Source organism: Lepidochelys kempii, chromosome 27 (assembly GCF_965140265.1).
Source record: "Lepidochelys kempii isolate rLepKem1 chromosome 27, rLepKem1.hap2, whole genome shotgun sequence".
Classification (NCBI taxonomy): Eukaryota; Metazoa; Chordata; order Testudines; family Cheloniidae; genus Lepidochelys; species Lepidochelys kempii.
Genome location: NC_133282.1, coordinates 19,668,340 through 19,693,076, shown reverse-complemented (window position 1 = coordinate 19,693,076; position 24,737 = coordinate 19,668,340). Strand labels below are relative to the sequence as shown.

The 24,737-nt window shown below is 42.0% G+C and overlaps 2 protein-coding genes across 9 annotated transcripts in view; one reads left to right on the top strand and one right to left on the bottom strand.

Annotated features, from left to right (window-relative positions):
* The window catches only part of MPP3 (MAGUK p55 scaffold protein 3), a 111,553-nt gene that overhangs the window by 15,330 nt on the left and 71,486 nt on the right, over positions 1 to 24,737 (top strand). The gene's annotated exons all lie outside the window — the stretch shown is intronic.
* Positions 1,304 to 22,942, bottom strand: LOC140903925 (G protein-activated inward rectifier potassium channel 1-like). Of its 2 annotated transcripts, none has more exons than XM_073325902.1 (3): positions 21,662 to 22,919; positions 4,789 to 5,005; positions 1,304 to 3,087 (listed from the first exon to the last, which is right to left on the bottom strand). In XM_073325902.1, the coding sequence occupies exons 1-3, from the start codon at positions 22,310 to 22,312 to the stop codon at positions 2,483 to 2,485; spliced, it is 1,473 nt and encodes a 490-aa protein (XP_073182003.1). In that variant the 5' UTR covers positions 22,313 to 22,919; the 3' UTR covers positions 1,304 to 2,482. The 2 variants fall into 2 exon arrangements, with proteins under 2 accessions (XP_073182003.1, XP_073182004.1); XM_073325903.1 differs by having other exon boundaries at positions 2,998 to 3,113; positions 21,662 to 22,942.

The window sequence follows — 24,737 nt, the reverse complement described above, 5'->3', positions numbered from 1 at the left end:
TTTCATTAGTATTTGTTTCCTAACCATGCAAATATTCTGGAACTTCAGTTCAAATTCCTGAAGAACTTGGGAGATGTTTTCCCTCCCTTTCTTCAGCAAAGGCATATCAATATTTCTTCCCCCGGGAACGTCAACTGTTAATGTCTTCCTCCTTCCTCTTGTCTAAAAATAGAAAGTGACTTTACTGCCACAATTCTCAGCCTCAGAGCTTAGATTACCAAAGAGATTCCAAATATACTGTACTGCCCTAGGACTGGCTCTGGTCTCTGTACATAACTAACTGATGCCTAATAGTTGAAATAAGGACGTTATCAATCCTATAGTGCCTGTAACTTAACCATCCTTTAGAAATAAGGACTATTGTGCTAGCATGACAAACGGTTACCTACCTTTCGTAACTGTTGTTCTTAGAGATGTGTTGCTCATGTCCATTCCATTCTACGTGGGCAGCATATTGGTTTAGTGGTATTAGCACAGGAGAGGGAATCAGGAACTCCTGAATTCTAACCCTGACTGGGGATCCATCTGCTTTTGTGACAATGGGCAAATCATTTAATCTCTGCTTGAGTTGCTCTATCACAAGTGTACTGTGATGATTAGTTAATAGACCAAATTCTGCTCTGATATACCAGTGCAGTCCCACTGACTTCAATAAAATTGCATCAATATATCGGAGTAGAATTTGTCTTCTTGTTGTGGAATGGTTTGAAGAAGCACAGCATCATATACAGGTTTCAGAGTAACAGCTGTGTTAGTCTGTATTCGCAAAAAGAAAAGGAGTACTTGTGCACCTTAGAGACTAACCAATTTATTTGAGCATAAGCTTTCGTGAGCTACAGCTCACTTCATCGGATGCATACTGTGGAAAGTGTAGAAGACCTTTTTATACACACAAAGCATGAAAAAATACCTCCCCCACCCCACTCTCCTGCTGGTAATAGCTTATCTAAAGTGATCACTCTCCTTACAATGTGTATGATAATCAAGTTGGGCCATTTCCAGCACAAATCCAGGTTTTCTCTCCTTGAATAGAGACTGGGAGTGGCTAAGTCATTATGCAAGGTAACCTATTTCCCCTTGTTTTTTCCTATCCCCCTCCAGACATTCTTGTTAAACCCTGGATTTGTGCTGGAAATGGCCCACCTTGATGATCATACACATTGTAAGAGTGATCACTTTAGATAAGCTATTACCAGCAGGAGAGTGGGGTGGGGGGAGGTATTTTTTCATGCTTTGTGTGTATAAAAAGATCTTCTACACTTTCCACAGTATGCATCCGATGAAGTGAGCTGTAGCTCACGAAAGCTTATGCTCAAATAAATTGGTTAGTCTCTAAGGTGCCACAAGTACTCAGCATCATATACAGTAAGTACTAAGTATTATTTTATTAAATAGTTAGTTATGATTGTTTGCTTACTATAGGCTGGAAACAAGTCATTTTTCCACAGGAAAAAGATGAATAACAGTTCTAGAATAGAAACTGAAGCAAACATTTGATTATTCGATAACTATGGAACTAATGATGTTAAGAACAAACTATGAGCCCAGTTCTTACCATTTTCTAAAATTTAGTAAGTCAAAATATAATTTTTATTCGTGCGTTTAAGACACTGCTGGTCACCCACACTCTTTTCATATCATAGGACTGTAGTATTCAGGGCCAGTTTCACCAACTATTTTTAGTACATCTTATCAAATTTCAGATTTAATTCTTTTAGAGGTAGGAGAAAAGTTTTTTTTACTTTTTCTTAATATACTTCTTTGGCCAAATCCTTTTATCAATCTGGCTGCTGGCCATTAGAACAGGTGCATCCAGCCCTGGGAGGCTCACAATAAGTGTAATGGATCCTCCAGTGGCTCAGCAGCTCCTATAGCCCCTGCTGCTCCACCCCCCATTGCTGGCACAGGAGATGTGGCATCTTTGTGGTACACTGTTCCCCAGTGATGGCTTTAGTCCCTTAAGGGTATTAAGAGATTGGTATAGATTAGACCACACACAGGGCTATTCTAATATATGATGGGGGGGGGGGTCACGGGGAGAATACCCACACTGCACACAGCAGCCCTAGGATCAGGAGAGTGTAAAGGTGAGGTTTATGCTGCCATTGAACACTCCCCCACCCAACCTGCACTATGCACTTTAGTCATAGATGAGAATCTGGTCCCTTTTATTTCAGAAAGACTTCTGAAAGGATGAAAGACCAGACCAAACTGTTACAGTAGTGCTGATACAGAGCTTTAAAGCAGGGACCAGTTTATTTGGCACAATGAACTTACTGTATAGCACCCTGAACAGTTACCATGCTACATAAATCAGATTTATATTGAATATTATAGAAAAATGCTAATTAATTTTGAAAATTTTTATTTATGAAGAATCCCTTGGCAAAACCAAATCATCACAGTAGTATTCCAAAATAATCCTGAAAGACAGAAGTCTAAAATGCAGTTTATTAACAACAACTCCTGTTGCATCTGTTATTTAGGAGAGGCGATCAGAATTCATTTTTCGAAGTTTGGCAGGCAAATTATCCTCTAGTCTTGTCCCTAAGGTGAGCATACCTTGAGGCTTTTTCTGTACCTCAAGATCTCCAGTAGACTGAGTCAAAGACTCAGATTTGATTCTGAAGGCCTTCAGTTGTATCCTTTCATCACCATCTTCATTGCTGGTAACAGAACTTATCTGCTGAATTTTCAAGAGATCTCCAGTACTGCAAGCTTTCTCTACATTGCTGGAACTCATTCTCAGGACTCTTCTCTGAAGACCCTCCTTTCTGGAGCTAATTTTTTGAAATTTACTAGGAAACTTGTTTGTTTTCTCTTCTAAAATATCAATACAGTCAATTGAGCAGATGTGTTCCCTTCTGTTTCGGTTGTTACCGATAGGAGTATTCAAAGGAGATGGAAGGGACAGGCTTTCCTCCTGTTCTTTAACACTATAAGGAGGTGTGGGGACTTCAAAGGTGGCATGAAACTGAGAGTAATCCACCCGAAAAAAGCCATCCTCTAGGGACATTACTGGGAGGAATCTGTGGCCCCAAAGAACTTCATCTTCTGTGTAGGAGGTCCTAGCCTGACACGTCATTCCTACATAAACAGACAGGAACATTAACCTTATAAAATGAAAAAACAGATCAACATATGGTAGGAGGAGAATATACGGTAAGATTGCATAATAAAAATCAATCCTATTCTACATCTAACAACATTGAGATAATGTGTTGCTCCATCTGGTGACTGCCAGTTTCCTAACAGTTGAGATAGTGTTTCTAAGTACTTAGTCAGATTTGCTTATACAAATATTTGATTAACTCTGTCTTGTCATGGTACCAAACCAATTTATTTTGAATAGTGGGGAGATGTAATTACAAATAAAATAATAAAAAGGTAGGTAACATACACTTCAGGGAGTATTCTCTTACTACGGGTAATGGTGTGCTACTTTAGCTGTACTAGTGTCTGGGAAGTTCTCTTAGAAGTGGTCTGAAAGACCCATTAGTCAGCTGGCTGTGAGGGTTAAGGATTGTACTCCTGGCTTGAATTTAGAGAGTTGTCCAGCAAAGATTAAGAGTGCCGGGAACTAGAGCTAGATGAATAACTTCTTATTTCTTTAACACACTGCCCCATAGCATGCTGAGCTCCTTTCTCACCAACACACACCTAAAAACATCACTGCTGACATCATATTACAACTGTCTCTGATATTGTTACGTATGCTATATTGTAAAAGTTAAGTGAGGCAAAAAATTTCATATAAGGCACAGATTCATAGATTACTATATTTTAATGCACACTTGTAAATTGATCATGAAAACATTTTCGCTCAGGCACAAAATCTATTCCAAGCTTACCCTGGTTAGGCTGATGGAAACAGCCAATACGAATTTTCCAGGAGAATAGAATTTTGAATGACTGCCTTGATACAATATTATACCACTGATTAAGAGAAATATTAGGACTAAAGACAAACTGAAAGTGTCAATATTAAAATAATACAATATGTAGACCAGTGGTTCTCAAACTTTAGCTACCCAAGGACCCCCCATTTTGATTTAAACATTTTTCGAGGACCCTCAAGCCCAAGCAGCCTCAGCCGTGCTGGACAGCCGGACCAAGCAGTCCCAGCCGTGGTTTGGGGGCACACTGCCCCGACTCCAGCCCCCACTGCAAGGAGGGGGCTCAAGGCTGGAGCAGGGGGTTGGGGCATAGGAGGGGGTTCAGGGTGATGGCTCTGGCAGGGAGTTTGGGTGCAGGAGAGGGTTCAGGGATGGGGTGCAGGAGGAAGTGCAGGCTCCGGGAAAGAGTTTGGGTTCAGGAGGGGGCTCAGGGCTGTGACAAGGGGTTGGGGTGCAGGCAGCGTTTACCTCGGGTGACTCCCCAGAAGCAGTGACATCTCCCTCTGGGTCTGCACGCTGCTGCTGCCTCCATCCGCAGTTCCCGGCCAATGGAAGCTACGGAGCCAGCGCTCGTGGCAGGGGCAGCACACAGAGCCCCCCGGCCTTCCCTGCACCTAGCAGCCAGAGAGACGTCTGGTCACCATACCCACTCCACCCCTTCCTCTGCCCCACCTCTTCCTGCCCCTGCCCCTCCTCTTCCCCGCCTCTTTCTGCCCCCTCCCCCTCCCTCCTGCATGCTGCTGAACAGCTGTTTTGCAGCATGGAGGGGGATGAGTTTATCAGAGGAGCTGGTGGCCCTAGACAAGTCCAGCTCTAGGGGGTCTGCGAGTCATGACAAAGATCCCAGTTTGAGAAACACTGACAGACCATTCACTTTGTTCAAATAGCTTACCAGTAGTTTCAACAATTCCTTCAAGGATGACAACGATCTCAAACTGCTCACTTCTTAGCGATCTTTGAGAGAGACAAAAAAAGGGGCTTCTGGGGTTGATTTCATGACAGATGGTTAAAGGAGAAACTAAAAACAGCTGGTCAGCTCCAGTTCCAAATCCAACATCCAACTCACATTGATCTAATGGTAGGAATTCCCCTTCAGGTGTCTGTCGGGACTAAAGACAAAAAGATAGTTAGGCCCCCGGCAGTATATGAAGTTGTGACTGGATCTAAATGTGTATCTCTGATAACATTACTATTTAAACAGCAGTTCTTTATGTCATAGAATATCAGGGTTGGAAGGGACCCCAGAAGGTCATCTAGTCCAACCCCCTGCTCAAAGCAGGACCAATTCCCAGTTAAATCATCCCAGCCAGGGCTTTGTCAAGCCTGACCTTAAAAACCTCTAAGGAAGGAGATTCTACCACCTCCCTAGGTAACGCATTCCAGTGTTTCACCACCCTCTTAGTGAAAAAGTTTTTCCTAATATCCAATCTAAACCTCCCCCACTGCAACTTGAGACCATTACTCCTCGTTCTGTCATCTGCTACCATTGAGAACAGTCTAGAGCCATCCTCTTTGGAACCCCCTTTCAGGTAGTTGAAAGCAGCTATCAAATCCCCCCTCATTCTTCTCTTCTGCAGGCTAAACAATCCCAGCTCCCTCAGCCTCTCCTCATAACTCATGTGTTCCAGTCCCCTAATCATTTTTGTTGCCCTTCGCTGGACTCTCTCCAATTTATCCACATCCTTCTTGAAGTGTGGGGCCCAAAACTGGACACAGTACTCCAGATGAGGCCTCACCAATGTCGAATAGAGGGGAACGATCACGTCCCTCGATCTGCTCGCTATGCCCCTACTTATACATCATCATATGGAGGTACTAGCATATTACACTAGACACTCCTAGATCACTCTATATAACTGATCCGGTCATTATTTACTACTCCACCAGACTGTCATCTACAAACTTTGCTAACAGTGATTTTATATTTTCAGCCAGACCGTTGATAAAGATATCGATTAGCATTGGGCCTAGAACAGATCCCAGTGGGACCCCACAAGAAACAACCCAAATGAATGATGAGGTTCATTAACAATTACTTTGAGATCTACCAGTTATCAATTTTAACCCATTTAATAGGCGATACATTAGTTTTGTATATTATTTAGTTAAAAAGTCATGTGGTACTAGCTCAAAGGCTTTACAGAACTCATGTCAATTTATCAACCAAACTTGTAATCTTAAAAAAAAAAGGTTTGACAAGACCTATTCCATAAAACCATGTTGACTGGCATTCTTCACGGCTTGCAGCCTGTATCAAGCATTTCAAGATTTTGCACAGAATTGGTATTATAGTAACTTCCTATTGTTACACAGGTCATTTCATTTACCCTTTTTAAATATTGGCACAATGTTACCTTTTTTCAATCATCTGGAACTTCTACAATATGCCAACATTTATTAAAAAAAAAAAACATCAGTTGGTCAGAGTTCCTCAGCCAATTGCTTTTCTTGGGTGCAAGTTATTTGGATCCTGCAGATTTTAAGCATTCAGAAACTTTGCCAATCCTATTTAACATCCTCCCTAGTTACTTCTGGTTGGAAATTATTTCATTATTATTGCTATGATAGGAAGAAACTGGATAATTATTCATAACTACAGAACAAATATTTAATACACATTTCTGCCTTTGCTTTATTATTATAAGTTTACTGTCGTCATCACGAGACATCCTGTTCTTTAGATCCTTTGTTAAATCCTGGGATGAAGTCATAGCCCCACTGAAGTCCATGGAAGCTTTCACCCTATGTGGTGGACTAGATGCCCAGCAGGAGTTTTCCATCTTTAATTTCCACAAGTGACTACTGCATGGGCAAATTCCCTCTTCTCACCACTAATACCATAAAAAGCTAGAATGTCTGGTATAGATTGGCAATTATATAACCAGCTAATTAGCTGGTGGGGTATTTCAGCTATATTAAATGTCTGTTTTAGTTCTTCAGATATTCATGTATTTTTTGTCTCTTTCCCTGCTAATAAGTTGTGATGTCTTCTTATCCCAAACAACAAGGCTTTCCCTCTCTGACAGGAATCAGTTTCTCCATGGCTGATGAGATCAATAAGAATATCAGCTGTTTGACAACTTTTAAAAACATTCTGGGTGAAGGTTAAAAGACTGACAGCACTAGAAACTAAAAGCAAACAAGAATTCTGCCCCACGGTAATCACAAGAGCCAGGACTAAGTGTGAAGGCTTAGTCAGACTACTGAAAAAAGTACTATAACTTTTCCTGAAAGGACCTACAGTATCAAACAGTTGAGTACATAGCTTTAGTTAAGTTGGCCGGCTGCTGTTCTCTCAGGATGAGCATAAACTGGTAGCCGACATCTGATCTAATCTATCATCAAAACTAGTAAGACTGAGCATGAGCTGAATGGCTTACCATGTTTTAAAGAAAATATCTTGAACTACTGATTTAGAAAAAAATAGGGCGATTAAAAAAAATTGTGATTAATCGTGCTGTTAATAAAATACCATTTATGTAAATATTTTGGCTGGTTTCTACATTTTCAAATATATTGATTTCAGTTACAACACACAGTGCTCACTTTATATATTTTTTATTACAAATATTTGCACTGTAAAAAACAAAATAAATGGTATTTTTCAATTCACTGAATACAAGTACTGTAGAGTGCAATCTCTATCATGAAAGTTGAACTTACAAATGTAGAATTATGTACAAAAACCCCCCTGCATTCAAAAATAAAACGTAAAACTTTAGAGCCTACTAGTTCACTCAGTCCTACTTCTTGTTCAGCCAATCATTCAGACAAACAAGTTTGTTTTCATTTTCAGGAGATAATGCTTCCCGCTTCTTGTTTACAATGTCACCTGAAAGTGAGAACGGGTATTCGCGTGACTCTGCTTTAGACGGCATCACAAGGTATTTACATGCCAGATGCACTAAAGATTCATATGTCCCTTCATGCTTCAACCACCATTCCACAGGACATGTGTCCATGCTGATGACGGGTTCTGCTCGATAACTATCCAGAGCAGGGCGGACCAACATGTTCATTTTCCATCATTTGAGTCTGGAGCCACCAGCAGAAGGTCGGTTTTCTTTTTTGGTGGTTCAGGTTCTGTAATTTCGGCATTGGAGCGTTGCTCTTTTAAGACTTCTGAAAGCATGCTCCACACCTTGTCCTTCTCAGATTTTGGATGATACTTCAGATTCTTAAACCTTGGGTCGAGTGCTGTAGCTATCTTTAGAAATCTCACATTGGTACTGTGACGTTCCCCTCTGGTGTTATCTGGGCCGGTGATTTGCTAGGCCTCTCCAATCCTTGACTCTGAGAGCCAGCCTTACTCTGCTCTGCTGTGAGAGCCCCCACTCCTGGACTGTTCACACACAGCTTCTGGCATGTAAGCTGCTCCCAGCTACTTGCAAGCGAATGACACTAGCCAATATCTCCAGTTCCAAACACAACCCTGGGAACCTCCATCTTGCAGTGTCCAGTTATGCCTGCTGGATGCTGCAAGCTTATATGAGTTCATCAATTTAACAAAGAAATTGATATGTACCAGGCTTTTGCTCCAAAGGGAGCAAACTAAATGTACTGCTTCAGGTAGAACAAACAGATTTATTAATTATAAAGGTAGATTTAAGTGATTATAAGTCAAAGCATAACAAGTGAGATTTGGTCAAATGAAATAAAAGCAAAATGCATTCTAAGCTGATCTTAACACTTTCAGTATCCTTAAAAACTTAGATGCTGCTCACCACAGGTTGGCTGGTTACTTTTCAGTCAGGCTCTCCCCTTTGATCAGGGTTTCAGGCGCTTGGTGGTGGTGTCTGTAGATGAAGGTGGAAGAGAGAGCATGGCAAAATGTCTCTCCCTTTTATCATGTCCTTTCTTTCCTCTTGGCTTTTCCCCCTCCTTCAGAGTCAGGTGAGCATTACCTCACTGCATTCCCAAACTGCCCAAAAGAAGGGGATGACAACCTCTCTGAGGGTCTAACAGATTCTTTGATTGCTGCCTAAGCCAGTGTCTACTGTTCCTATGAGGCTGGGCTTGTCCCATCCATATGCTGATGAGGTTTGAACTGCCTCTCTGTTCTCAGAGAGTTTTTGCATGGGCTTGCTTTAAGCCATGAGGATACATTTTCAGCCTCATAACTATACACATGAAATTATAACCTATAACCTTACTATAACATCACTATAACAGCCATGCTCAGTGCATTATGAGCCTTTTGAAGACACCCAACATGACAAACTTTGCATTGGATACCACACAATCATTTTATAAAGATGAACATGCGGGTGTAGGGTGTCCCCCTGAGGTACAGGGCATCACAGGTACCTTTTTTGTGTTTTGTCAGATCTGCAGTGAAAGTGTTCTTAAAACGAACAACAGGTACTGAGTCATCATCCGAGACTGCTGTAACGTGGAATATATGGCAGAATGTGAGTAAAACAGAGCAGAAGACATACAGTTCTCCCCCAAGGAGTTCAGTCACAAATTTAATTAATGCATTTTTTTTTTAAATGAGCGTCACCAGCATGGAAGCATGTCCTCTGGAATGGTGTCCAAAGCATGAATGGGCATACAAATGTTTAGCATATCTGGCACATAAATACCTTGCAATGCCTGTTATAAAACTGCCATGAGAACACCGGTTCTCACTTTCAGGTGACATTGTAAATAAGAAGCGGGCAGCATTATCTCCCATACATGTACACAAACTTGTTTGTCTTAGCAATTGACTGAACAAGAAGTAGGAATGAGTGGACTTGTAGGCACTAAAGTTTTACTTCTTTTTTTTTTGAAGTTATGTAACAAATGCTACATTTGTAAGCTGTACTTTCATGATAGAGATTGCACTACAGTACCTGTATGATGTGAATTGAAAAATGCTATTTCTTTTATCATTTTTACAGTGCATATATTTGTAATAAATATAAAATGAGCAAGGTACACTTTGTAGTCTGTGTTGTAATTGTATATCAATCCAAAATATTTAACAAATTTCAATTGGTATTCTATTGTTTAACAGTGCGATTAAAACTGCAGTTAATTGTGATTAATTTTTAGAGTTAATCATGTGAGTTAACTGCAATTAATTGACAACCCTAGAAAAATCATCATCTTAAAATTCTGAGTTATCAACTAAACTTCATCCAAGTGAGTTTTATGCCAGTTGAAACAATGACTTGAAAAATTAGCTGGATCATACAATTTAATGCAAAATAAATAGATACCATATTTAAAAGTGTAGAGATCATATTTTCACACTTTAACACCAAACAGGTTTATAAAAAATAAGAATGGTCTCAAATGGTCTCCATCCATCTCACCCAAGTTTTCTTCAAGTTTGGAAAAAGGTTAATAAAGTCTCACTTTAGGTTGTGGAATTTCTATCACTGGAGGTTTTTAAGAGCAGGTTAGATAAACATCTGCCAGGGAAGGTCTGGATAATACTTAGTCCTGCCTCAGTGCAGAGGGCTGGACTAGATGATCTATCAAGGTCCCTTCCAGTCCTACATTTCTATCGTCTATGATTTTAATTAAACTTTGCCTTCTGTAACAATTGTCTGTCTGTAACTCTACCCATAAGAGTGAAGAACCACCACAGAGGTCATGGGACTGTAAATCAGCAGTAACATGAGAGAGACAAGGCCAGATTATGGATTATAAAGCCAGAAGGAACCATTATGATCATCTATGTCTGACCTCCTGCATAACACAGGCCATAAGTCTTCCCTTAATTCTTGTTTGAACTAGAGTATGTATTCTTTAGAAAAATATCCCACTCTTAATTTTAAAATTTCAAGTGATGGAGAATCCACACAACCTTTGTAAATTGTTCTACTGGTTTATGACCCTCTCTGTTAAAAATGTGCCTCATTTCTAGTCTGATTCAGTCTAGCGTCATCTTCCAGCCTTTGGATCTTATTATACCTTTGTCTGCTAGATTGAAGAGCCCTCTTATCTACACAGGGAACAGAAATTTAACTGAGCAAGTTAACCTCCTCTTTGTTAAGCTAAACAGATGGAACTCCTTGATTCTTTTGCCGTTAGACATGTTTTCAATTGGTTTTTCTCTGAAGCATGCCCCAGTTTATCAACATCCTTCCTGTGTAGACCAGAACTGGACACAGTATTCCAGGAGAGGTCACAGAAGTGCCAAATATAGAGGAAATATAACCTCCCTACTCGATTGTCTCCTATTAATACATCCAAGTATTGCATTACTGCTTTTGGCCACAATCTCTCACAGGGAGCTCATGTTCAGTTGATTATCCAGCAGCTACTAAAGTTAGACATTTTTAAATTAGCAGTTCTGGATAACTTGCTATCAAGAGTCTTAAAAGAGCTGACTGAGCTTGCTGGACCATTAATGTTGATTTTCAGTAACTCCTGGTACACCAAAGAAGTTCCAGAAGACAGGAAGAAAGGTACTGTTGTACCAATATTTTAAAAGAGTGAATGGGCCAACCAAGCTAATTATAGGTCTATCAGGCAGACACTTCTCACAAGCAAGATAATGAAGCAGCTGATACAGGACTCAATAAAAAATTAAAGGAGGGTAATATAATAAATGCCAATCAACATAGGTTTACGGAAAATAGATCCTGTCAAATGGACTTGATTTTTTTTTTTTATGAGATGACAAATTTGGTTGATAAAGGTATTAGTGTTGATGTAATATACTTAGACTTCTGTAAGGCAGGTGACTTGGTACCACACATCATTTAGCTTAAAAAACTAGAATAATATAAAATTAACGTGGCACACATTAAATGGATTAAAAACTGGCTAACTGATAGGTCTCAAGATCACCATTGAGCAAGTGTGTTTCTAATGGGGTCCTGTGGGGATCAGTTTTTGGCCCTATGCTATTTAACATTTTTATCAATGACCAGGATGAAAACATAAAATCACTGATAAAGTTTTCAGATGGCACAAATATTGGGGGAATGATAAATAATTAAGAGGACAGGTCTCTGATACAGAGTGATCTGAACCGCTTGGTAAGCGGGGTGCAGGCAAACTATGTGTTTTAATATGGCCAAATAAGTCATACATCTAGGAACAAAGACTATAGGCCATACTTAGAAAATGAGGGACTCCTTCCTGGGAAGTAGTTACTTTTAAAAAGATTTGGGGGTCATGGTGCATCATCAGCTGAACATGAGTTCCCAGAGTGATGCTGTAGCAAAAAGGGCTATTGCAATCCTTGGATGTATTGCCAGAGGAATATTGAGTAGGAGTAGGGAGATTACATTACTTCTGTATTTGGCACTGGTGCAACCGCTATTGGAATACTGAATTCTGGTCTCCACAATTCAAAAAAGATGTTGATACATTGGAGAGAGTTCAGAGAAGAGCCATTAGAATGATTAAAGGATTATAAAACCTGCTTTACAGTGGAAGACTTGAGGATCTCAGTCTCTTCAGCTTAACAGAGAAAAGGGTAAGAGGTGACTTGATCATAGTCTATAAGTACCTACATGGGGAAGAAATATTCGATAATGGGCTCTTCAATCCAGCAGACAAACGTATAACAAGATCCAGTGGTTTGAAGTTGAAGCTAGACAAATTCAAGACTAGAAATAAGATGTAAATTTTTACTACTGAGGGTACTTAACCACTGGAACAACTTACCAAAGGTTCTGGTGGATTCTCCATCACTTGCAATTTTTAAATCAAAACTGGATTTTGTTTTAAAAAGATATGGTCTAGTTGAAAGAGGAATTTCTGAGGGGAAGTTCTATGGCCTGTGTTATACAGGAGATAAGACTATGTGATCACAATGGTCCCTTCTGTGAATCTATGAAATCTATGAAACTGACTTGAATGTCTTGTAACAGGGCTTCTTCTCCGCCTCGGTGGGTCCCGTGCTTTCTTCTAGCAGTGGGTCAGGATAGTGTCTCATCTCTCAGAATTCCCCCCCCCCTCAGTTTATAGTGGGTGGGGAAATTCAGTCTCCAAGCACCCCTCCTGTTTCTGGTCCTGCTAGGCCCTTACTGCTTTACTGGGGCTTCTGGCCTCCTCGGTGGACATCCAGTGAGAGGAAAAGGGGGTGGGAGGTGGGGCCCAGTCCCGCCCTCTACTCCAGGTCCCAACAAGTAGCCACCTCATGCTGCCAGTTCCCAGGGTTACTTCCCTGGGTTACTTCCCCACTCCCCTTGTCTTATTGTCCCCACTTTGCTTGGGCGGGGTTCCTCTCGACCCTCCTGCCAGGGGAGGGAGTTCCCCTAGTCTCTGGTAGCCCTTACAGGTGTGGCAGCACCACACCAAATGCACGGCTCAGTCTCTCCCCTTCTGGCAGGGTCCTTTTCTTCAGATCTTTAGACCTGGAAGGGTCCTTAGCTCCTGTTTAGGGTAGGGTTTCTCCCCAATCTCTATGCCTGCTGGGTTCTCCCCTGGTCCTTGTCAGCTTCCACACCGCTCTCCAACAGCTCGCCTCTGCTCTCAATGCCCATCACCCACACTGACTGGCCGGGGGATTCTGGCAGCTTAATTAGGTCCAGGTGTCCTAATTAACCTGAAGTAACCCCTGCTTAGTTACCAGGGGAAGAGGGACCTGCTTATCCTGAGGCTAATATACCTTCCTTCCTGCACTCTCCTGTAGCCGTCTGTCCTGACCCTGTCACAATCTGAAAAAGTGCAAGCTGAAACAAACTGACTTGGTTTTTGTAACCCTCTTTTGTATATGTTTGACGGGGCATACCAGCCTTTGGGGCCCCCTACTGAACTCCTCCCCATGAAACAGTTCTCTATGAGAAAAAGAGCAGCCATATTGGGAACCAGTGAGATCTGGTTAGGGTGACCAGATGTCCAGTTTTTTGGGTCTCTCTTATATAGCCTCCTATTACCCCCCACCCCAGTCCCGATTTTTCACATTTCCTGTCTGGTCACCCTAGATCTGGTTCTCCAGCCACCAGAAGGGCTGGAGACCAGCAACAGTCAATCCAGGCCCAGAAGGCCAAAATAAAAGGATCTGTTTGCTGTCAGTGTCAGCAAGGCAGCTCCTGGCTGGAGCCAGAGAAGCAAGGAAGGACATTGCTGAGGTCACAGCCAGAGGAGCCAGCGAGCCAGTGCCCATTACTGGCCACAGTTGGGGGCAGGAGTTCAAGATTCAATTTCAGAGAGGGAATTTCATCCAGAAGGGCGAGAAACAATTTTGGTTATAACTGGCCTAAAGGGCAAGGAACTGCTTCTATTTTGAGTCTGTTATACCCTGGAAGGCTTTTGAACTGTGACACCTGGCTGGAGGGCTGAGCTACAGAAGACTCACAGAGGCTGACTGACAGCATGCAGAGGGTGCTGGGAGCTGCAGAGAGCAGCAACACCATGCTAGCATGTAAAGTGGTGCTCAAAAAGGTGACTGCAACCCATCACAATACAGTTGTCTACAATTCACTCCAAAGCTGATTCTGGCATCTCTATTGCAACATTATACTATTCAGCAATGTTGCTAGGCAGCTTCACATACCACAGATGAGTAATCAGCCACCGTTATATGATGGCACTTTTGTAATCTGAGTGCTCTGGGACAAACAGCACACATCCAATAAAATATCACACTTTAGATAGACATACCTTTTTAAAACAGCAAAGCCTTCAGAACTCCTGTCCCTCACTGAAACTGTGTGTGGAAACATTGTGTTCATTGGCTAAATATGGGTCCCCTTAAAAGTATAAAAGTGTGATAAAGGATATCTCTCAGCATTGCTTAACTCTGATAGAATTAAAGCTCCATCTAATCATGTGCAAGAGAAGTGAAGCAAGATCAGCTGTCAGCATGACTGGACAAAGCACAATTGGAAGAGCACAAATTGCAAGAAACACAGGACCTTCTTGGTAACTGTGTCATTTTCTGGTATGATAAGAGTGTAATGTGGCACTAAGGATGTGAGTAAACTCACCATCTTGGAGTGTCCATAAATTATGAGTGATATATTATACATGTATCACTCCACCAGTGTAAAGCTGCCCAAAAGCTGACTTACTAGCCACAAGAGGGTCCCCCAGCACATGGGGGACCTCAGATGGTGCAGAGCCACTGCAGGGTCCATGCCAACCCTCCACCCACCCCACAACTGGAGTGGGGGGTATGGCTTGGGATAAGAGTGTGACCTAGGTGCTTGTGTGCCCCAGCTGCCATCTGGAGCAAGGGATAGCTGGAAAACGTAAAGATACCTTCAGGCTACTCTAAACATATGTTAGGAGACTCGTGAAGTGCTCAGCCAGGATAGTATGGAGGGGAACACAAAGGACTGCTAAGCACTCTTTCTTCAGAATTGCATCAAGCACACTTTAGCTGCAGTTGAGGATCTGGGCCCTTATCAGCCTACTAGCATAGTCTGACAACAACATAATTCCAGAATTTTCTGCTTTTGGAGGTTGCCAGACACAATGATGCACACTGAGTTTGGAATCAACGCAGGTACCTACAATGCATATATTACCGAATAGCTGCTAAACCCTGACTTTACAATGGACAGCTACACTTAGACTTCTTTGGACTGTAAACTTTGCTCCAATTACATGTTTTACTTTCACATTGCAGAATCATAGAAACATAGGGATGGAAGGGACCTCAAGAAGTCATCAAGCCCAACCCCCTGCTCTGATGCAGGACCAAGTAAATCTGGACTGTCCCAGACAGGTGTTTATCCAACCTGTTTCTAAAAGCCTCCAATGATGGGGATTCCACAATCTCCCTTGGAAGCTGGTTCCAGAGCCTAATTACTCTTATAGTTAGAAAGTTTTTCATAAGGTCAAACCTAAAATTGCTTGCTGCAGATTATGCCCATTACTTCTTGTCCCACCTTCAATAGACATGGAGAACAATTGATCACCATCCTCTTTGGAACAGCCCTTACCATATTTGAAAACTGTTAACAGGTTCCACCCTACCACCCAGTCTTTTTCCAAGACTAAACATGCCCCCTTTTTAAAAACTTTTCCTCATAGGTCAAGTTTACTAAAACTTTTTTCTAATTTGTCCACATCTTTCGAAAGTGTGGCCCCCAGAACTGGACACTGTACTCCGGCTGAGGCCTCAAGTGCCAAGTACAGCAAGACAGTTACCTCCCATGTCTTACATATGACACTCCTGTTAATACACACCAGAATTATATTAGTTTTCACAACTGCATCCCATTGTTAATTCATATTCAGTTTGTGATCCACTATAAAACCCCAGATTCTTTTCAAAAGTATTACCACCTAGTCAGTTATTCACCATTTTGTAGTTGTGCATTTGATTTTTTTCTTCCTAAATGAAGTACTTTGCACTTGTTTACTGAATTTCATCTTGTTGAATTCAGACCAATTCTTCAATTTGTCAAGGTAGTTTTGAATTTTAATCCTGTCCTCCAAAGTGCTTTCAACCCCTCCCAGCTTGGTGTCATGTACGTATTCTGTAAGCACTCTCTTCACTCCATTATTCAAGTCATTAATGAAAATATTGACTAATACTGGACCTAGGACTGACCCCTGCGGCACCCCTCTAGATACAGCCTCCCAGTTTGGCAATGAACCACTTATAGCTGTTCTTTGAGTAAGGTCTCTCAAACAGTTGTGCACCCACCTTATAATAATTTAATCTAGATCACATTTCCTTTGTTTGCATATGAGTTTGTCATGTGGTACTATGTCAAAAAGCTTACTAAAATCATGATATATAACACCTACTGCTCCCCCATCCACTATTTTGATAATCAAATTGCCTGCAGCAATTTTCCTTCTTTTATTTGGCCAAACTAGTTCCCTCAAATGATAGTAGAAATGCTGGGTGGAACAGTAAGTTTGTCGTCTTTTATCTCCTGTCAAATTAATGGTGTAAAACATGCTTACTGTAGCTGGTATTCATAGAAGAGTACTGGCTCATCTTTTAGTTGGAATCAAGAGATTTTACCCCCTCAATAATGCTTAGTTTTATACTGGTTTACTGATAAAACCATCCTAAAGGAATCCACTAGGCTAGTAAACCAGTCAAAGAAGGAAATTAGGCTGGTTTGGCATGATTTGTTATTCACAAATTCATGCTGACTATTTCTTAGAACCCTATTATCCTCTAAGTGCTTACAAACTGATTGTTAGTAATTTGTTCCAATATCTTTCCAAGTCCAGGTATCAAAGTTAGGCTGATTGGTCTATAATTCCCGGGGTCCTCTTTCTTCCCCTTTTTAAAAACAGGTACAATGTTTGCTCTTCTCTAGTCCTTTGGGACCTCACCCATCCTTCAGGAGTGCTCAAAGATAATTGCTAAGAGTTCTGAGATTGCTTCAGCTAATTCCCTAAGTATCATAGGATTAATCTAATCAGGCCCTGACAACTTGAATACATCTAATTTATCTAAATATTCTTTAACTTGTTCTTACCCTATTTTGGCTTGCATTCCTTTCTCCTTGTTGTTAATATTAATTTTGTAAAGACTGAAGCAAAATAGGCATCAAACACCTCAGCCTTCTTAATGTTGTCAGTTATTAGCTCTCCTTCCCCACTAAGTGGAGGACTTACACTTTCTTTTGTCTTTCTCTTGCTCCTAATATACGTAAAGATCCCCTTATTACCACCTTTTATGTCCCTTGCTAGGTGCAACTCATTTTGTGCCTTAGCCTCTCTGATTTTGTCCCTACACACTTGTGCTATTCTTTTGTACTCCTCCTCAGCAATTTGTCCATGCATCCGATGAAGTGAGCTGTAGCTCACGAAAGCTCATGCTCAAATAAATTGGTTAGTCTCTAAGGTGCCACAAGTACTCCTTTTCTTTTTGCGAATACAGACTAACACGGCTGTTACTCTGAAACCTGTCACTTTTTGTAGGATTCTTTACTGATCATCAGGTCACTAAAGAGCTCCTAATGGAGCCATATTGGCCTCTTAACATTCTTCCTATCTTTCCTTCGCATCAGGATAGTTTGGAGTTGTGCCTTTAATATTGTCTCCCTAAGAAACCGCTAGCTCTCTTGAACACCCTTTCCCCTTAGATTGTCTTCCCATGGGATCTTACCTACCATTTCTCTGAGATTGTTAAAGTCTGGTATTTTAAAGTCAATTGTCCTCTCGTTCCTTCCCTTCCTTAGAATCATTAAATCAATCATTGCCACTCCATTTTCCGCTGCTCTACTCTTCACCTTCTCCTCATCCCATCCCATCTCTTCTCTCCCTTCTTCTGTTAATACCATTTCCTACCACTTCCCCTGCAAAATAAATAAATAAAGACTCTGAAAAAATAAGCAGCGCTAGCCTTCATCCCTGCCATTTACAGGTAGGCTGTATCCCTTCCCAAATAACCAGTCTGTTTTTTTTTTAAATTTTTTAGACTCTGAACTCTTTGGCACAGGGACCCTGTTCTTACTCTGTACGCACCCAGTACAATGGGATCCCATCCCAATAAATAAAACTGTCTGCAATGCAGACTGTTTCCATAATACAATTTCTTGTTTTAAATATACAGATTTAATCAAAATATAATTTGCATAATGTTTGTCAACAGGAATCATGGGAATCCCTTTTTCTGTAAAAGGAATTGCAGATGGATGGATGTAAGCAAGGAAGCTCTCTCATACTTAGGCTTGGAAGGATTGGATTTTTATCAATAAATGGCCATAAATGTCATTTCAGTGAACACACAAAATGATGAAAAAATATTTCCATAAATTATCATAGAAATTTATAGATAAGCAAAGCAAGAAAAATGCTGCTTGAGAATTTATTAGAGTCCCACCTTACTGTATACAACATGTTGTAATGAATGTTGCAAAAAGCACACATTTACAGCTCTGCTAAAACAGCCAGCTTATAAAGCTTTAACTTTTTGAATCTCAGTGTCTGGCATTAAATAATTGTCTGAGCTACCACTAACTTCCTACAACTGTGAAAATTTAGATACTAATAGAAAAAATGCTTAAAATGAACAATATCATCAATAAAAATGGTAAAGAGACAAAACTTAAATTCTATCAAGTCTACACCAGCAATGCTTAGAAGTCAGGAGATTTCCAGTTGGTGTCAAGCCCCTGCTACTGTAGCTTGGACTGTAAAACAGTTGGACATAAAGTTCCAAAGAAAGTTTCCTAAACACTGTTTCCTAACAACTATATTCAGACCTTTGACTGAATTCACAGAATAAATTCATTTATCTGGATTTAAGTGCAGAGTGCTTTGAAATGGCACAAACATAGAAATCTGCCTTTTTTGTTGATATATAAATTGCCAGTCTGTGTGCCAAACTACAGGATTTGTCCAAAGATGAGTTTGATTCAAAGGTTTCTTGAGGGCGGAAGATCAGGAGACTGCTGAATCCAATGTTACCATAGACTAGGGTCTAGTTAATATAATACTCCCCCTTGGTTACTAACTACTACCCCATCCAAAAATTCCACATTTTGATAATCAAACTGCATGCAGCAATTTTCCTTCTTTTATTTGGCCAAACTAGTTAGCAAATTCCCTCAAATGATAACAGAAATGCGGGATGGAACAGTAAGTTTTTTGTCTTTTATCTCCTGTCAGATTAATGGTATAAAACATGCTTACTGTAGCTGGTATTCATAGAAGAGTACTAGTTCATCTTTTAGTTGGAATCAAGAGATTTCACCCCTCAATAATGCTTAGTTTTGTACTGGTTTACTGATAAAATCATCCTAAAGGAGTCTCTTTGTGAATTTCAGCATAACTTTAAAAATGGAAAATCCCATCTAACTCATCTGCAGAAATTGTTAGTCTCTGCTCTTTAGAGATGGACTCTTTCTTTAGTATTTTATCCTTCCATGTTATTCTTGTGTTTTAAGAAGACACTGTTACATGAGAAAACAGAACAAAGCTTGCCAATGTGCAAATCTCTAACAGTGATAGGAAAATCCTTACAGGATGGGTCAAAAAAACAGGCTAACTCTCTTAAAGAAACTTGCATCCAAGTGTAAAGCAGAGAAGCTTTGGGGTTTATTCTCTGTAATGGTTCATATTACTTCTATGATTAATACTATGAATATCAGTTTTTAATCATTTTTATATTTCCAAACACCTGCAAGTAACAAATAGTACATTTCTGGGGATCACCCAGTAAGGGGTTCTGTCAGCACCTGCTTTGAAGCTTTGGATGCCTTAATGCTATGCTGTTATGGCTTAGAGTTCTGACACCAGTAGCCAGCCTACAAGTTTAAAATCTCAACCCTGGCTTCCACCTACCCTTTTATTTCTTGCAGGGTGACCTCACTAACCCTTCTGATCCCAAGCCCCCCCAAATCAGTTTCCCTGATTTCTTAACTACCAGATATTCAGACTTTTGCCCTCTAGTTTGTCATGCCCCAAAGAGTAAAACCTGAACCCAGTTCGCAGTTCACTTAGGGACACATATTCCACACAGTTTGCATACCAGAGACTTGCTTGGGATAAAAAAAACAAAACAAAAAAAATTTAATAGAAAAGAAATCATAGATTCAAAGATGAAATAGTAAGGAAAAGCGAACACATACAAGTTACACAGAACATAAACAAAGACAAAATCTCAGGCTTTACACTTCTATATTAGCTAAATTTCCTTTTCTAATACACCTTTCCTATTGCCTCTGAACAGTTTCCAAGCATGCTGTATGTCCTAGATGGCATCCAATCTTTCAGGGACAGCACCCTTGCTTAAATGCTGGCCTTCAGTTTCTGGATACATTTCACTTTTAACAGGACCTTAATGGTCCAGTATTGTCTTTCCCTAGGTTGTAGGATGCTAGGTGCTTGAACTTAGTTTTGTGAAAACAACTAGCCTGGGCCCTACCTGATTATTTCATTCCCTGTTGTGAGATGAAACTGCAGTTGCATCCTAGTTACAATTACAGTGTTTTACAAGTGACCTGTACGCATCTCCTAATGACTCCCAAGTACAGATCATTACAAGCTCTCATAAAAAAGACCCCTTACTTTACAAACTCAGTAACATTGTACACGATCCCTGCAGGTTCAGCCCTGCTGTTCACCCATAGGGTATCTGGACCTGTTTGTCACAATTTCCTAGTGGTAATTGAATAGCTGCTGATTAATGTCTTCCTCAGTTTCACAACATACAGCGGAAAAGAGAAGTGCTCCCTGGAAGGTTCTATAAAGTTGCACTGGTTTGTGTTTCTGACTTAAAAAAACAAAACAAAAACAAAAACCACCACCACTGAAGGCACCAGGATGCAAATGTCCCCTCCCAATTTCTTGGGCCAAAATAAGGTTTTCATCCTTCCCTCAGACTTCCATTTTCAACTCCTCTCATATTCAACTCTCTCACTCATTTTCTGAGCACCCTGAAAAAGATTCCCACTTAGCTGCTTCAGAGTGCTCTACAGGTGCTACATCCTTCTCCCTGGCCCACCAAACAAACATTCAGCCTCAGAGACTAGTGAACAGAACCGAGTTTCCAGCTGCATAAATCGCTGGCGTTCGAGGGAAGGTGTAAGTGTCACCGCCCAGGTGAAAATCCGGCACAATCCCAAAGGGGCAAAGAACGTAAGGGGGGCGGTCACCCACTGGGTTTTGCCTCACTGTAAAGCTAAGTGTCACTGGAGGATGGTTAAAGGGTTAACCCACTGAGAATCAGACAGGCTGCCCGGTCCCATCCATTGTACAAACCTCTGAGGCAAAGCTCCAAGGACAGAGCAGGCCTGTGGCACGGGTCTGATAAAGTCACTGCTGCCTCTAACTGCTGGAGAAGTCTCCTGTGATTTAACCCTCTGGAGACTCTTTTCCAGTCCAGTCCCCATCCAGGCTAACTCGTCGCCAAAGCCATCCCCGCTCCCCGGCCCCTGTGCCCCCCGGCTCACCTTGATGAGCTTGCAGCGGATCTGAGCGGAGACCATGTGGCTGTTGCGCAGGTTGCCCACTCGGAACATGAGGCACAGCCTGCCGTCCCGCTGGGATATGACGGCGGCCCGGCTGAACATGAGGGTTTCGGCTCGCTTCTTGGGCTGGGACATCTTGATGAACATGCAGCCGATGAGGAAGGCGTCCACGATGGAGCCGAGCAGGGACTGGAAGAGGAAGAGCACGATGCCCTCGGGGCAGCGCTCGGTGATGTAGCGGTGCCCGTAGCCGATGGTGGCCTCGGTCTCGATGAAGAAGAGGAAGGCGGAGGGGAAGTTGTACACGTTGGCCACGCAGGGGTAGTAGCTCTGGTCGTGGGCGCGGTGCAGGTCGCCCCGCAGGTAGGCGATGCCCCACCACATGGAGGCCATGACCAGCCAGGCCACCGTGTAGGTCAGCAGGAAGATGAGCAGGTTCCAGCGCCACTTGAGGTCCACCAGCGTGGTGAAGAGGTCGGAGAGGTAGCGGCTGCTCTCGCCGCCCAGGTTCCCGTGCTGCACGTTGCAGCGCCCGTTCTTGTCCACGAAGCGCTGCCGCTTCCTGCGGGCGCTGCCCCGGGCGGAGCCCACTGCCTGGTACTCGTCCCAGAGGTGTCTGCGCACTGCCGACATGCCGCGCCGAGGGCCGGAGACCCGGGGGCGGGCCGGCGGATAGCTCCCCGGCTAGACAGGCCCTTTGTCTGGGGCGCCCCGCGCAGGGCTGCCTGCAGCAGCGGAGTCCGGGAGCGCAGGGATCTCTCCCCTGCGGGGGGCGAACGGTGCCCGCCGGGGGTCCGCCTTTTCTTTGTCCGGTACGCCTCGGAGCCGGGCTCCGCTCCCTGAGCGCCCCACCTTCCCGGGAGCGCTGCCTCCCGTCGGCGCTGCAGCCCAGGAGCGGAGCAGAGAGAGGCTCAGCCCGCGCGGCCGAGGCTCGGCAGGTTGTGGAGCCCGCAGGAAAGTGGCTGAGATGTGAACGTTGGGGGCGGGGAAGGGCTGTCACCCCCCCTCCCTACCCGTGTCTGATCTGCGCCCCCCAAGCCTCTGCACCTATCAGCGAGCGCAGCTCCTGCTGTCTGATCACCTGGGGAGGAGGCACGTCCAGATTCATGAAGCCACGGACCGGGGAAGAGAGCTACCCAGCCGCAGAGAATCCGGAGTAGGGCTGAGCCGGGGCTTCCCCTCACGCTGGTTATCAGAGGGGTGGGGGAAGTGAAGAATTTCTGACCCCCCACCCGGTCTGACTCTCCGGGATTTATTCTGCGGGGTGTGAATCCATTCTAGTTGGGATGGAGGAACAGGCTGTGCCAGAGACGCAGGGTACAAGCCAATCTGGCGGCGAAACCCACACTAAGGGGCGATTTTTTGCTATCACATATAGTAGAAAACACGGCAAACATAAGAATAAGCGCCAGGGACACAGCTTAGCCTTTCCTGCTCTTATTGTAGTCAGAGCGCTAACTCGCGACGCTGGCATCCAAATCTGCCTTTAGGTTTCAAACCTGTTACAGTCAAAGTCTAGTTCCGAACATCTTTAACCAAAATGCATTATTACCTACATCATCTCATATCGGTGTAACAACCTGATAGAGTACTGGCTGCAAGCGATTAGAATAAGAGTGCAGTGAGTCATCCACTGAAAACTAGTCCTGCCGTCAGCATAAGGGACTTTACGGGGAACAAAATAAGATGGCTGGACTCTTACACAATAAAGGGATTTGAACAAGCGAATCCTCTCAGCCAACATTTAAAAATGTTACAAGTGAAGCAAAGTTCAACACATCAACAGTTAGAGGCTCCTGCTTGTGGCTGAAGCGGAAAAGGGACAGTGCAGGAGGTAAGATTGAAGTGTGCAGAAAAGAACTCTCAAGAAGCTTCAAATGATTTCAAAACAGCTTCAGTACCTTCAATCAAGGATGAAAAGATCTGAGATCAGAAACAATTACAAATCTATTACAAGCTATCACAGTGTAGGATAATTAGCTATTTTCTATCTCACTTTTTTATGAATATATATATATATATATATATATATATATATATATATATATAATATTTGTCAGAAATATTACCAAGAGCCGGATTCAAATACTAAGATTAGTGACACTTGATTGGATGAATAATTTCAATATCTAATTTTCAGCAAGTGTTTTCTAAAGCAGTTAGAGACACAAATTAATTTGTAATTATAATTAATAGCTGTTTTTTGTTGAAAATTCAGAATGCTAAATAATGTGACTATTTTAGCCTGCTTGGAGTTCAATTTCAGTATTTTCACCCCATCCTGATGGGGATCCAAGTATTTTTCTATTACTTCTATTTCTGACATGTACAGGCTCTCACTTTTGACAGACCTTAATTAAGAGCCATGTAAATGCTTTTCTGCATAGTTGCTGACAGGTACCTTAGGGTATTACCAAGCCTGCTTTCCAAGTATAGGCACAACAGAGATGATTCCTTTCCATCCAAAATAAGCTATTAGTTTTTGGAGTAAATATGAACTGCAAATATTAGCTGAATAATCTATTTTAATTCTGAGTAACAACATTTCCCCCATCAACTGGAATAACCTGCTTCATACAAATATTTTCCTTCTCCAGGGATCTCTGTGAGCTTGGGGAAATAATGGCTTTTCCTTGAAAATAGAAGTTAGAAATTCTGAATACAGCAATAGCACCTTTAATTACTTTATGATCGGAGATGTTGACAAAGCTTTCTCCCTCTCTAATTATTCCCTTTCTAACCGTATTTGACGGAAAACCTTTTCCTGTCTCTCCAGGCAAATGTGTCACCCTTCCAAACAGAGTCTGAATACTAGAACAGGGAGGCTGTACCAGAAGCAAGAACTCCCCCCTTTCTGATCTTACTGTATGGAAAATCATAAATTTTTGTGGCTTTATCTGTGATTTTTAAATATAACACACTGAATATAAATGTATATTTCACATCACTGGAAGACACAGAATTTTAGATGTAGTATAGGCAGCCTTTTACCCAGGATTCTGACTATATATACTCCAAGTCAAACAGATGGTGACCAAAAATCATTAACAGCTAATAG

What these genes read in the sequence shown, in the direction of transcription:
- LOC140903925 (XM_073325902.1), bottom strand. Translation starts at nt 22,312, where the DNA reads ATGTCGGCAGTGCGCAGACACCTCTGGGACGAGTACCAGGCAGTGGGC. An exon ending in TCCGCTGCAAGCTCATCAAG is followed by an intron (nt 5,006 to 21,661) that starts GTGAGCCGGGGG and finishes TTTTGTCTTTAG; the next exon opens with TCCCGACAGACACCTGAAGG. An exon ending in AGGAATTGTTGAAACTACTG is followed by an intron (nt 3,088 to 4,788) that starts GTAAGCTATTTG and finishes CTGTTTATGTAG; the next exon opens with GAATGACGTGTCAGGCTAGG.